The sequence below is a fragment of the Egretta garzetta genome, unplaced genomic scaffold, assembly GCF_000687185.1.
Source record: "Egretta garzetta isolate BGI_Z169 unplaced genomic scaffold, ASM68718v1 scaffold22, whole genome shotgun sequence".
NCBI lineage: Eukaryota > Metazoa > Chordata > Aves > Pelecaniformes > Ardeidae > Egretta > Egretta garzetta.
Window position 1 is genome coordinate 1 of NW_009259102.1, and position 14,070 is coordinate 14,070.

The following is a 14,070-nucleotide window of genomic DNA, read 5'->3' on the forward strand; positions in this document are numbered from 1 at the left end:
GGGGGTGAGGGGGGGCTGGCAGAGGTCCTGGAAATCTTCGTGAGGATCGGTACGCAGTGCCCTTGAGCGGGGCGTTTGGCAATGGGCGTAGTTGCTGGTGGAGTTTCATCTAAATTGGGTAGTGTATGTGTAATTCTATACACATTATTTTTCCCTCTTGTTCCAGTTTTGCCTTACTCGGCAATCAAATTTTCTTACAGTATAGCATCTTAATGTAGAGACATCTTCCTCTCTTCAGAGCCAGCACTGCTAACAGCCCAGAAGATAAGTGGGCCTTACTTGTTCCTGTATGTTATAAACAGGATTATTCATTAAATTCCTAACATATATGTAAGTGAGCTGTAAAAAGTGTCCCTGATGTGGCCGGCAGGTTTCTGTATTAGCAGTCATACCCGGTGTGGAAGGAACTCACAGAATCTCAAGGGTTGGAAGGGACCTCGGGAGATCATCTAGTCCAACCCCGATCTTCATTCTTTTCAGGATGGCTGAGATGGCAGGGCACAGAGGTGAATCTGATGTTTTCAGTCTTATTACCTGAATTCAACTGCAATGGAAACAATAAAGATGCAACCTTCACAGTACGGGTCAGGAGCAATTTTAGACAAGCACATGCTTTAAAAGCTTGTGAACTATTGGGCTGCTAAGGGAATTAAGAAAGAAGTCCTAAGTCTTGAGCAAGCTTCTCAGCTTGCTTAGGAGAGTAAAATGCTCTAAATTCTGGGCAGTTCTTTTGGGGACACTGAATAAATATTTTAAGTTGATCCATCTGGCTTTGTGGGTGCTGTCACACCATCTTGCAGAAGATAAATGAAACTTACTGGACACAACTGGAAGTAAAATTAAGGAAGAAGCAAGAATTTTTATTAAAAAAAATAAAAGTGTGAGGGAGAGTGGCAAGTCAGCTCAATGTTTCAGAGGGGACGAAGTGAAAATAAATTTTTCCTATTAGCAGGGCTTTGCTTATTTTGGTGAACACTGTTTCTGTGGGCTGTAGGGACAGAATTGGAGATTGTGGAGCTGGAATTGAAGGAAGTGTGCTCCAGAGAGCGAGTGTAGTCAGTGGTGACTCTAAGCCTAGGGAGAAAAAGGAGTTTTTATGTAGGCTGGATATGTAATTGTGCTGAGAAAAAAGAAGACTGGAGGGTGATGGCCAGTGTCAGAAAGGCTGGAGGGGAAAACTAGAGACAGTGTAAATGGAATGAATAGAATATGTTCCCTGACATTTTGAATAATAATTTGGAGAAAGGAATTGAATCTGCAGCTCGACTCTTCCAGACTGGATCATCAGATAATTCAGCTTGGAAGGGACCTTAGAAGGTCTCCAGTCCAACCTGTTGCAGAAAGCCAGGCCAGTTGGGAGATCAGACAGGGTTGCTCAGGGCTTTATCCATTTGGATCTTGAAAACCTCCGAGGCTGGAAACAGCTCAGCCACCTGCTCTGTGGCCTGACTGTCATCATGGGGAGGACAGTCTGACCATCTCCAGTTCGAACCATTCTTCTTTGACTTTGAAAGGGCCTATTGTTTCTCATCCTCACAGCATGTATGCTTGGCTCCATCTCATCAGCCACTGCATAGGTATTGGGGGGCTGCTGCTAGACCCCCCAAAGCTGTTCTCCAGGCTGAACTGGCCTTCTCACACAAGTGCTGAGCCTCCAGCCATCTGCCTTCCTTCACGGAACTCGCTCCCTTTTGTCAGCATACACCTTGCATTGAGGGACACAAAACTCCTCACAGAATTGAAGCATGGTCTTATGAGTGACAAATAGAGGGGCATAAACCCTTTTGTCGATCTTCTGGTTGTGGTGTTCTTGCAGCCCTGGCTCATGCTCGGCTTGCTCTCTGCTGAGGTCCCCCAAAGCCTTTTCAGGAGAGCCCTCCTCGGCCCATTCAGCCCCCAGCCTGTGTCACTGCAGGGACTCTTCCCAGGTGCAGGACTGTGCATCTGTCCTCATGAGGCTTCTGTTAATCTAGCCCGTAGGGGACCCTCTGGATAGCAGCCTTGCCCTGAGGCTTGTGAACTAGTTGTCATCCACCCCCAGGGCATTTTGTCACCTCCTTCAGGTTGTTGATAAAGGTGTCAAACGGACTGGTCCAGGAGTAGAGGTGGTATCCCACTTGTTACAAGTCTCTGGGCAGAGTATGACTTATTAACCACTACCCTCTGTGCCTGACCAGCTGACTATTTTTTTTTACCTGCCAGGCTGGGCATCCAACCAGACCATAATATCTTAAATTGGATGGAAAAATATTGTGAGATACGGGATGGAAAGCCTTGCTTTCACTCACTCCATTGAGCAAAGGGCCTGCTTTTACTCCCAGTGTAGCAGCAGAAGCCCCTGTGCTCTTGGACGTCCTTCCCAAGCCTTGGCTGCAGGTGGCCTTTGGTTTTCCTGACACCACCCCAACATGCCCGAGTGATAGTTCTAATTCCTGCTTTGTGGACTGTCCTTGCTCCTGTTCCCTGGATGACACCTTTGTACATGGGAGCTGAGTCACGAGCTCCCTGCGCAGCTGTGCTGGTCTCCTAGTATATCTGCTTGTCTTCCTGAATGGACCACTCTTGCCCGTGGAGACTTAAAGCCCCACCAGCTTTCCTCAGCTTCTTTCTTCAGAGCTGCCTTTCACTGGACCCCATTTACCTCTTCCCTGACTAAGGTGGAGTCTGCTGACCTCGTATCACTTGGTTGAAGGTAGAAGCCAGATGCTGGCCTTACTTGTCTTGAGTTTTACAGTGTGACTATGTATTGCAAAGATTAACTTTCCTCACTGTGCATGTGACTTCACTCTCAGCTGCATTTTTTTGTGATTTCGCTGCACTGTTTTGAGATTTTTCTTCCTGTGCCTCTCTAGGACTCAATTTTACAGAGGAAGGCTGTTTGAAATGGTACCTTGCAGGGTTTCATTGACTTCCTGACGTTCCTGCAGATGCCTAACTGTGCCATTGCAGGGGAAGATCCCTGCCCCATCCCAGTTTTCTGCCTTCTGAAAGCAAACACTTACCCTCCTAGAGAGTGATGCTCTCAGATTGGAGGCAAAAAACAGACCTGGAGAAACAGTAGTAAGTCAAGTCTGGCCCAGACTGAAAGGAAAATTGATGCAAGCTTGGAGGCTGGTGTATAACATTTGTGATGCAAGTGAGAAGTGAAATTGCTGTAGCACATGGTTTATATGCATTCTCTAACTGAGGTCGAAAACTTGGACATCTTGGTTTTTTCCCACTGAGTTATGGAAAGCAACACAAGCTTTTAGCAGAACACTGAAACACACATTCCTCCATATGGAAAAGTTTTGGTCTAAGAGGCCTTGTTATCAAATATGCTTTAAACTAGGGTTGATCTTTTGCTTTTCAAAAATTCAGAGACATTGTTTGTGTAAGCCAGAATCTTTCTGACACTCTAAAACTTGTTAGTTTCTCCAGAGGTTTTGGTTGGACCCATTTTTTGGGGGACCCATTGGATTAAATGTAGTTACTGGGAAACTGTTGTGTTTAGTGTAAAACCTTTAAAAAAAATAATTGCCATTTCTGAAAGTTTTTGGCACTTGCTTATGGTACCCTGCATTGTCATTGTCAATCTGGAATTGAGATTTATAGCACGTTGAGACAGCAGGTTTTTGTGTTCAGAGGGCTGTAACCAGTAAATTAGAGAGCTGCATAGGTGTGTTGTCTCATTAGAAACTGGCATTTTGTTTTTATAACTTCCCTGTTGTTGGACAATGTAGCAGCTCTATTGCAAACAGTGGGTTGGATCATTTTACAAAAAGGGAGAATTGTAACTGGGTGGCTTGTATAACCTTACTTTGTAGCATTTGCAAACTTGGAGAGTGGTCTTACCGTCAGTAGTACTGTACTTTGTAGCTGTAGCCATTTCTTTTGTATTTAGGGACTGCTTTCTTAGTAAAACGATGAAGGCATTTGTCTGGCTGAAAGACTGCTCTAGTTACTTTTGCCTTTAAAGAGTACTAAAAGTCAACGATTTACAGGTTTTGCTTTGTTCTCCCCCTTATTTACCCTCCACTCCCCCCTTCACCATTAGGAAACTAGCAGGATGCACTCTCTTCATTACGGGCGCAAGCCGGGGCATTGGCAAAGCCATCGCTTTGAAAGCTGCCAAGGATGGTGCAAACATTGTGATAGCTGCCAAGACAGCTGAGCCCCATCCTACTCTTCCAGGGACTATCTACACTGCTGCAGCAGAGAGTAAGTTGTAATAAATGAGGGTGGGCTTCAGGTGCTGGGCTGGGTTTATGCCCTAGCTTAATTGTCATCCCTGAGTGGAAAACTGCATACGCTTTCTTAGCTCCAATTCACCTTTAATAAAATAAGCTTAGTGCTTCTTTTGCCTCCCAGGAATGCTGGGAGGTATCAAAATATTACTGTAATGAAGATATGCGTGTGTAGATGTGAAAATGCTGTATTAACTGAGATGCGTGTGTGTACCATACCCATTCTCAGTGTGTAAAAAGGTCACAATTTGAGAGTGCAACTTTCAGTGCCTTCCTGAAGAATGTAATTGAATGAGAGATTTTTAGTAAGTTCATGCCATTTGTTCCATCTGAGACCAAATTTTTAAATGTTTAATTTTTTAATTGTGCAGTTGAAGCGGCCGGAGGAAAGGCTTTGCCATGTGTTGTTAATGTGAGGGAAGAACAGCAAATTATTAATGCCGTGGAGAAAGCTGTGAAGACTTTTGGAGGTATGCTAAGGTGTGGAAGAGACGTTAACAGGCAGATTGTTCAAACAAAAAGAGAAAAGAACAGCCTGCCTTACTCATGCTTTTTGTCTTTAAATGCTAATGTGAAATGGCTTATTTTAAAACCAGGAATTGATATTTTGGTGAACAATGCAAGCGCCATCTCTTTGACTGGCACTTTGGAAACAGAAACGAAGAAGGTCAATCTTATGATGGATGTCAATGTACGAGGAACCTACCTTACGTAAGTAATGAGAGAGAAGCAAAGTAATTGTACCAAAATGTATGATGCTATCAGTTTTTCTGAGAAACTGTGTAGCTGTCTTCCTGCCCTGGAGTTGGAGTCCAAGTATTCTACGTGTGCTCACATGCTCAGTTACTGGCCAGCTGGTTGGAAATCAGTACTTGCAAGAATGAATTGCAAGTTGTGGGAAACAGGGACCTTATTACTGTAGTCATTAAGTGTTCCCAAGCCCCTCCATGCAGGTAGGAAGAAGAAACTAGTTTATTTCAAATGGAGCTCCAGCTTGGCTTTGCTAAATGCTGTCTGCTCTTTCATGTCAAGCAAAATGACTAAGTCTTTGCATACATCAAGTGCAATAACTTGTTTGTCAGTTTCCTTCTCATAGGATTCTTTCTCATCTTTAGAGACTGTATAGAACTTACCATAGTTAAAAAAGAAATGTTAAAGATGTAACTTAACGATCTAAAGTGTTCTCTGCCTACTTTGAGCTTATCAATTCTGACATTTATTTAAATAACCATACCAAGATTTGATTTCATAATTCCTGTGGTCTTTATTTTGTTCATTTTTTGGAAATGGATTCAGTAGGTGGAATCATCTTTAGATTTACAGGATGTCATTTAATGTTGCTGTGTTTTAAACTGAAAACTTTGATTTTGATGGGGTTGTGTTTAAAAAAAAAAAAAGCACTTAGGATGATGCAGATTCTCTAAATTCAGTTGTTGCTTGATGTGATCAGGAGCTTTTGTATCAAAGTTTTATCTAGAATAGCGTCTGTCATTTTCCTTTGTGTAGATGAGTCTGGTTATCAGATATTATGATCATATTCCCTAATGTTCTTTTGCTAAGAATCAGGGAAAAGATTTGCCATTAGAATAGTGTAAAACCTCACATAAATAGCAGCTTTCTGAATTAGAGACACGTGCACAGCATGTACAGAGCATGGAGAGAGAAGGAGGGTGGAAGGAAGGAAGGCTCTGCTCACAGAGCAGGACTTCTGTGCTTCCACCCATGATGTCTGCTTTTGAAACAAAACAAGAGGTGACTGATTTGTCTGAATCTCTCTTTCAGGTCTAAGACATGCCTTCCCCACTTGAGGAAAAGTAGGAACCCCCATATCCTGAACCTCAGCCCACCGATGAATCTGAATCCCATGTGGTTCAAAAATCATTGTGGTGAGTAGCATTCAGTGCCTTTGTTGTTATTTTTTGAGAACCACCTAAATACCTGGTGAAATGTGCAGGAGTGCCAGCCCAGAATGCTAGATCTTGTATCTTTAGCACTATAAATAGACTGGCACTAAGCCCAGAGTAGTTTGTACCTAACCTAAAAAAAATTGTTTTGTGAGAAAATGCAGTGCAGGTTTTGTGGCCTAATACATCCTTTGTGTTTTCAAGAATGTTTTCACGGTAAGAGTTTGTGTTTTTTCATGGGAATTCTTACAATTACAGAATATTTCCTGTTCCAAATAGAGATTGAAACCCCAAATCTATTTTCTTCACATTTGATTTAATAGGGGTAAAGTTCAATGTTGTCTTTTAAAACAGAAATTTTGAGGTGGGAAAGGGACCCCATTCTGTCTTGAGGTTTATTCTAAAACTGTAAAAACACCTTTTGATTTCGGACACTTGTCATGTTACACTCCTCCAGCAAGTCCAAGTTCCTTCCTGCCAAAAGTTTCCCTTCTCAAAATAGGTTACAAGGATTTAGCATTTCCTTCCCCCACCCCCCTTTTGTTTTCTATAGAATACCAGTTTGCTTGCTACCAGCTAGTATGCCTTAGGCCTCTTGAAAAACTTGAGCACTGTTGTCAGTGTGCTGTGTATAAAAAGCACAACAAAACCACCATACAGCTAGGCTTCAGTTGTTTTTGTCAAAATATGTGTAGCTCTCATTTTACTTGTAGCGAAAATATGGCAGACTACAGTTTGTATCTGCTGGTGGTGGTGAGGAGAAGGGAGAGATTTTGACTCCAGGAAGATACTGTTTTGTCCCCAAAACCTTGATTTTCTTATGAACAAACAATTTGTTTTTTCTTTCCTTCATAATCACAGTTCTGTTGATAAGAGTATAAATTTTTATCTTTTGTATACTTCCTGTCTTAGCTTATACCATTTCTAAATATGGGATGTCCATGTGTGTCTTGGGAATGGCAGAAGAATTTAGAGGAGAAGTTGCTGTCAATGCTTTATGGCCTAAAACAGGTGATTTTTTTTTTTTTTTATGGTACTAAAATAACAACTTTATGTATTTTGTCTTCTACAGCTTGTTTCATTTGGGTTTGATTACACTTCAGACTTTTTCTGGAATTGACTGAGGAGACTAAGAGTCCTTTTGCATGTTCTTTGTTTGTCTTGGATGGGCACTGGGCTTTATTCCTAGTTCTCTCTAGACCATTGCCACTTTCATCCAAACTCATCTTCAGCTAATTTGCAACCCATTCAACCCTTTCAGCAGGCTGAAGCATCTGTGTAGTATTTGGCTTGTCTGTGCTCTTTCTCATGCACCCAGAGTTTTGGCTTGGACAGCATGCTTTCATTAGTAGGTATTAAACATCTGTGTGTATAGTACTATTTAGAATTCCTTGCTAGTTAAATTGCCAGAGTGTAGATGGAACCGACAAGATATATACCTCTGTAAATGCAGAAATAATTAAAAAAGCCCCCCCTGTTCCTAGACTTTTTTGCGCAGTGGGCCAGCAAACAGTTGTTCACAGAACCATCTGCTTGCAAGTCACAGGAAATTAAAAGAGCTCCATGGAAGAAAAACAACTCGATGCTCTCACATTGTGTTAACTTCAATTTATTGTCTATGGGTCAGTGAGGACGAGGGCTGCTGTTTGCCAGGGAGGCCAGTCTCTTCACCCCAAATACATCTATGTGCAGAAGTGATGCCGATGTTAAAATCAGTAAAGGCAGAAGGTAATCCTGCCCCTTAATGGTGTGAGCCCAGTCATTGTGTTATGAAAGGTTACAACAGCAGTTTATTCCCTTTACTAATGGAAGGAGGGAAGGAGGAAGAGGAAATAAAAATATGAACCAAGATCCTCTTCTGGAGCTAGTGCTCCAGTGTAAGAAGTGTTTGTACCCAGACACTTTTCAGCGTTTTCTTGTTAGGAGTTGCAGGCCCCTTTTAACTTCTAGTGTGGAAGCTCTCTGATTTGCTTCCTCTAAAGTGAGGAATATGAGCAAAACTTAATTATTTCAGACAAAATCAGCTGAGTGTCTTTGCTTAAATACTACAGGTGATGCTCAGTTGAACTCTTGGGTTAGTATGCCTGACAGACGTGGACCTTTTTCATTGGTCTGGATGCTCGCATCCTAAATTCTCACCATAAATGGATGCCTTGTAATTCTGCTCTACTGTGAGTTTTACCCATAGAAGAATCTTGGTAAGGCATTGACTTTTTGAATGATGATTATTTTATTCTTGATAATTACATCATCACAAAACTTGTACTGTCTGTTTCAAAGAGAAAAAGCTCTTCATCTTTGGTGTACTGAAGGCAACTGCATGTTGCAGGGTCTGGATTGCCTTCCTGGCAGTGGAGTGAAAGCTCACCATTCAGGTTTTGGGTCTCTATTGTATTTTTTTATTTCTGAAGGAGTTAGAAGAAATATGGACTTGCTTTTTGAGTGCTCCAGGGAAACCTCAGAAATTTTTCAATGGAGATTTCCCTGGATTTGTCTTTGTCGTCTGGAATAGAGCCATGAAGCTTGGGTCTTAAAGCCCTTAGCTCCCTAGGCCTCATGCCCATCCTGCCTGGCTTGTCCCTAAAATGCCACTGCTAAATGGGTTTTACATCTTCTCAGAATCCTATATGTAGGAGTAATTTGGTTTTCCATTAGCAGAGGTGATCTTTTGTCTACCATTTTGTGTTTTTTTGTCACCGACTGATTAAGCAATGTAAATTGTATATGAGAATTAGGGACAGTGAAGGAATTAATCCAGAGTAACTCGTTCAGACAGAGACGTTGTATCGAGCTGCAGACAACATTACTAATTTAACATTTTTATCATGCAGAAGGTGTTAAAAGATTACCTGTGTCGTGTAACTGCAAGTATTTAGGTGCTGCACTGGCACATCGTGTGCACCCTCCACAGCTTTCTGATTCTTCAGCACCACCTTCTCTCTGTGATTGTGGATGTGCTGGAGAAAACATCCACCGATGTTGTGGAAATGAGTCAGTGGTTCTGTGGGTCCCAGCGTACTGTTGAAAGCTAAAGAGTTCTTCCCACAGAGACCAGCCGGTTATACTAGGTCTTTATTTTGCAATGTAGGTGTGTTCCCCCACCCATCTGAATAATTCGGCCTCCTGTTTTTCATGGCAAGGGAAAACAGAACCTAGGAGAATTTGTCCACCCTTTCACGATGAAAAATTTTTCAGAGGGCTAGCTAACAGGTTGCATTGAGTCTTATGTTGCACAGTTGAATGCATTCTTTCTTTCCAGTGTTTGCGTATGCTGTAGCACTCCAGGTGTCAGTAATAGTACTGGTGTCCCAGATACGGTCTGGTATTAAAGGATGTCTACAATGGTATTAATAAAACTTTACACAATCTGACATTCTTGGAGGGGGGACGACGACCAAAACCGAAGACAGTAGTATCTTTCTCTTGTGCATTAGAGTGTCACTGTGTCCTTGGTAACGTATTTGTACCTGCTAAAATAAGTAAGAGGATAAAGCTGGCACTTGTTACAGAGTACAGCTGATATCTGTTCCCCTCAGGAGCCTGTAGAACATGAGGCTTGGAAGTGGAGGAAGATTCAGTTTACAATGACAACAGTATATTCTAATAAATGCTTTTTTTAGTAACGATTTCTCTCTGTGACATGCTGCAAAGTAGTTTAAAAAGTATTTAAGCTTTTATAAAATCAAAGGTATGCAGACAGAGCTTTGTGTTTGCTGAATCCATTCTTGCTCGTTCAGTTTAAGACTGTTAGAAACATTAGATCAGCTCTCAATGGTTGTGCAAATCAGTGATGCCGCCTTGAAAACTGATGCACCTTCAAGTATAAAAGGATAATTATGTGCAAATTCTCCACTACAAAAACTGTTCTTCTGAAAGGTTTATCTTCCAAAAATGAGAAAGTTAACTGCTTCCATGTGGTCACCAGAGGGAGAGCGTTACAGACTTCCCAGTATCTAAAACACAGTTGCAAAGTTCTTCATTAGTGCTAATATGGATGCTGGTATCTGTTGATTAATCCGACTCTTTAAACACGTGAAAGTATGCTGGTAGTAAGATGCCAGGAGCTCTCCGTTTATCTAAAAGTGAAAGAGGAAGCCTACCAAAAGGGCAAGGGCAATCCCATGACAAAGAGTACATATGAGTAGTAGAGGTATCCTGGGACTGGACTGGACGACTGTCCACGTGCATTGGAGGAAAACCAGCAGCACTGTATATGAGATACGTGGAACAATCTGCAGCCAGGCTGGGAAACAGTACCCTTTTAAAACCTTTTTGCTTCAGTCTGTGCACATAGGCTTACTGTGCTCAGAAGAATAATAGCTGACACTAACAGAGAAGTGGCAGAAGTGTGAGCCAGGAAAAGTGAACAGATTAATGAATCCTCAGAATTGTGGAATATATTCAGGTCAGCAGAACCTGGTAAATTTCATCAGAGTATTTGACAGAAATGTTTTCTGAAGTGTTGGTAGTTATTTAAGATAAAAAAAAAAATTGAAATCTTGCAGGACAGATCACTTTTCAGAGGACCAAAGAAAGGCAAATTTATTTCCTATCCTTAAAAATGAGAAAAAGACCCAGGGAAACATAGGTGTATGTACAGTATATTTATTTGCCACTTTTTATTCAGGTGCATATCTATAGCAGTCCAGTTATTTGAAACAAAGAAGCTGAGGTTGGTCAAAGGTAAATGGAACCTAGGGGCTAATTCTCACCATAGAAGAGTTAAATAAAGGAGTCACCAAGGATATCTACTCACTCTCACAGTTCCCTAGAAAATGCTTCGACAGGGTCTCTCTGGCCAGCGTTGAAGACTGCTGTCCTTCTTCCCAGTTCCTACTCTTGAAGGTGATCCAGCTCAGATAGCTGTGTCCTGCTTGGTGCCTGTTCTTTGTTTTTTGAGGGATGTCGGGATCAGTTCTGAGTCAAAGCTGCTGTTAACTTTGTGTGGAATGGAAACACTGAAAGGTGGACAAAGGTGATTTAAAATCAGGTTTATCCTTCTGCCTCCAGGATCTGCCAGCCTCAGGTGTGTAGGAGAGGATTTGCAAATCTGTCCCAAAACTTGGGGGCAGAGTTTTGAGTCTTAAACAGTGGGTATGAAGAAGTCATCAGGCGGAACTGAATGAGAGGAAACGTTAATGTGGCAAGTGCCAAAAGCTACAAGCAAACAGCCTATCTGCAGAAAAGGGTGAAAGAAAAATGGAATGGATACCTCAGCCTGGAACAGCACATTACAGACTTAGACTGGAATATGCCACAGTGTTAGTAGCTCACTCGCGGGGAGGCATAAAGATGACTAATGGAATGGTGCAGAAGTTAGTAGAATTGGTTAATTAAACAAGCAGCAGCTTAGGAGATACAGATTTTATTCTTGGGTCAAACACAGTCTTTCTGTGGAATATTGAGTAAGTTATTTGAGTTTTTGCTGTTTGTTTTCTCACTAACTTAGGAGAGGCACTTTGGTATCTCATGGGGGTTATTACAAGGCTAAAATTAGGCATCAAGATTTTCAGTGTGACAATCACCAAAGGAAATACCTGTATTGTACATTTACTTTGAGAAAAGTAGTTGTCCTCTTAGTTTTTCATGTCCTGAATAACGTGGAGGAAATCCAGGGGGAGAGCACTGATAAAGGGACTGAGGGATGTGAATGTCATAAAAAGGCCTGCCTACTTTTTGTTTCCTTTAATAGTTTTCCGGTTTTTACTGATGGTTCTAGAGAATTTTTGTTGGTTGGTAGTATTTCATAGCTTTGTGTTTCTACGATTTCCTTTTTCATGAAAGGAAAACAAAGTTTGTGTACTTGCCACATGTCGTCAGTGTTAAAGCTTTGTTTTTTCACCCCCCAAACATTCTAGCCATACATACAGCAGCTATGGATATGCTGGGAGGATCTGGAATAGAAAAACAGTGCCGGAAAACGGACATCCTTGCAGATGCTGCATACTGCATTTTAACAAAACCAAAAAGTTTCACTGGAAACTTCATTATTGATGAAGTTCTGCTGAGAGAAGAAGGAGTTAAGGATTTTGATGTCTATGCAATTGCACCAGGTAAACCAGATCTTTAAGGTGAGAAATAAGTTCAGGAAGGAGGGAAGGCCATATGGAGAATATTAATACAGTTTTATTTCTAGGGCCTCTTAAATTAGCCTGTAAAAAGTTGCTTTGCCTCAGCTTTCAGAATGTGCCTTCCTGGAAAGTGCATACGAGTTCACTGAGATTCTAATCATGAGTGCCTATTAAATTTTTAAAAAGTACTTTAATGAAAATGATTTACCAGCTAGTGAGATAATATTTTTTTTCCTTCTTCAAGTGTTTTTCATTGCAACTTTGAGAAGCTTCTAGGTTAGATTTTAAATGAACCAAAGCTAAACATGTTATTTCATGATATTTCTTTCCTTCAAATGGTAGTTTATTTACCTATAAACTTGGCTGTAGTTTCATACAAAATGGATTCCTGTCTGTGCTGTCCAACTTGGACGTACTATTACCTTTTTCCTCCCTTTTAGGTCACCCCCTGATGCCTGACTTCTTCTTGGATGCTGAAACTGACATGACAGCCACAAAACAAGGATATGGTAGGGGAAGCACTGTGTGTAAACGCGATAATTTCTGACAATAATGATAACCTCTATTTCAGGTTCTTTTTTCTTTTCTCCCAAGAGCTTGGACTGCACTTAAGGTGTTTGGCAAAAACTGTTGTCTCATTTGGAGAGTATGATTTACGGAAGTGACTCTGTACTTAACGCTAAGGAAAGAATGTTATGTCCTGCAGGACTTTCATGGGATAAAATCAGTGCTTTGTTTTGAAAAATCCTTTTTTAACCATCTGAATCACGGTAGTATGACAGTCACACCGAAATATTGCTGGAAAAACAAATGAAATGGCAAACAGCACATTTTGCAGTAGTGTCTCATTTGCCTTGCTAGATTTATACAAAAGAACACAACGTGGAGACTCCATTGCTTCTTAGATGAAACTTACAAAATTTGCACAATTTAAATATCTCTTAAATGAAATGCAAACCGCTTTTTTAAGAAAAGCATCGGGTTGGTCTTTTCAGAGTTGTAGTGTGTCAAGTTGGAGGGCCACTGAGAATGCTGAACAGGTTTTGCAGGAGTGCGGAAACGGGGAAGGGAGAAGGGCGGGGGAGACAAAGTTGGAACAGTCCCTTTCCCTTGAAAATACTACTCGAGCCATCGCCCTGGGGCTGTTCTGGCAGGGACGGGTGGCGTGAGCTCCCTGGGCCTCGCAGCGCAGGCTGTTTAGTCGGGACTGACAGGATACTCCAGACTAATTTTTGACACTTAAGACACCTGAGAGACTTTGTCACAATGGTTTCAGCGGCTGTTCCGCCTTGTAAATGGCAGGTGCCGCCCTCCGTTGTTACGCGTGCACCTTCGCTGCAGGGCAGTAAAATGCTGATTAAAGCAGTGAATTGATTTCCAGCGTAGAAGCCTTTGCAGAAGAATCAATGAAAATGCCCGGGTTGTTAGCAAGACAGACAAGACAGAAGTACTTTGAGGTGAAAGTGGTGTTTATTAAAGAGACTGATTTGGGTTTTGTGAGTGCTGTCGGGAGGGTGTGGATCGCACTAGGAACCAGTGTGCTGTGTGGGCATTTGTAATGAACTGTGAAGAGTCAGGATTTTGCTGTGGTTTTATTTTCACTTTTCTTTTGACGTATTAGGAAGTGAAATGTATTGCAGAATTACCTTGGTGCTCCTCACCTGTCCAGATTCCCCGGTGCTAGGAGCGTCCTTTCTCTGTATGAGCACCGAGATGGGAAAATACTCACTTCCCTGCTGTGAAGCTTAGAGCTTTTCAAATGGAGGAGTTCTCTGGGCATGTTTCTCCGTGCAGTTTTAGAGCATGTTGCGTTGGAAAGAGACACGCGATCTCTTCCCTGTAGGTGCTTCCCAGGCATCCAAAGAGGAG

General features: G+C 41.8%; 1 protein-coding gene across 1 annotated transcript in view; it reads left to right on the top strand.

Annotated features, from left to right (window-relative positions):
- Positions 1–3,958: 3,958 nt before the first annotated feature.
- Positions 3,959–14,070, top strand: part of HSDL2 (hydroxysteroid dehydrogenase like 2) — a gene marked incomplete at its 5' end in the record, with an annotated part of 11,465 nt that continues 1,353 nt past the window's right edge. The window contains 8 exons of the mRNA XM_035890775.1: positions 3,959–4,200; positions 4,598–4,696; positions 4,823–4,937; positions 6,009–6,112; positions 7,043–7,141; positions 11,989–12,183; positions 12,642–12,710; positions 14,045–14,070. Coding sequence (XP_035746668.1) covers positions 3,959–4,200; positions 4,598–4,696; positions 4,823–4,937; positions 6,009–6,112; positions 7,043–7,141; positions 11,989–12,183; positions 12,642–12,710; positions 14,045–14,070 — 949 coding nt within the window. The remainder of the gene's footprint in view (positions 4,201–4,597; positions 4,697–4,822; positions 4,938–6,008; positions 6,113–7,042; positions 7,142–11,988; positions 12,184–12,641; positions 12,711–14,044) is intronic.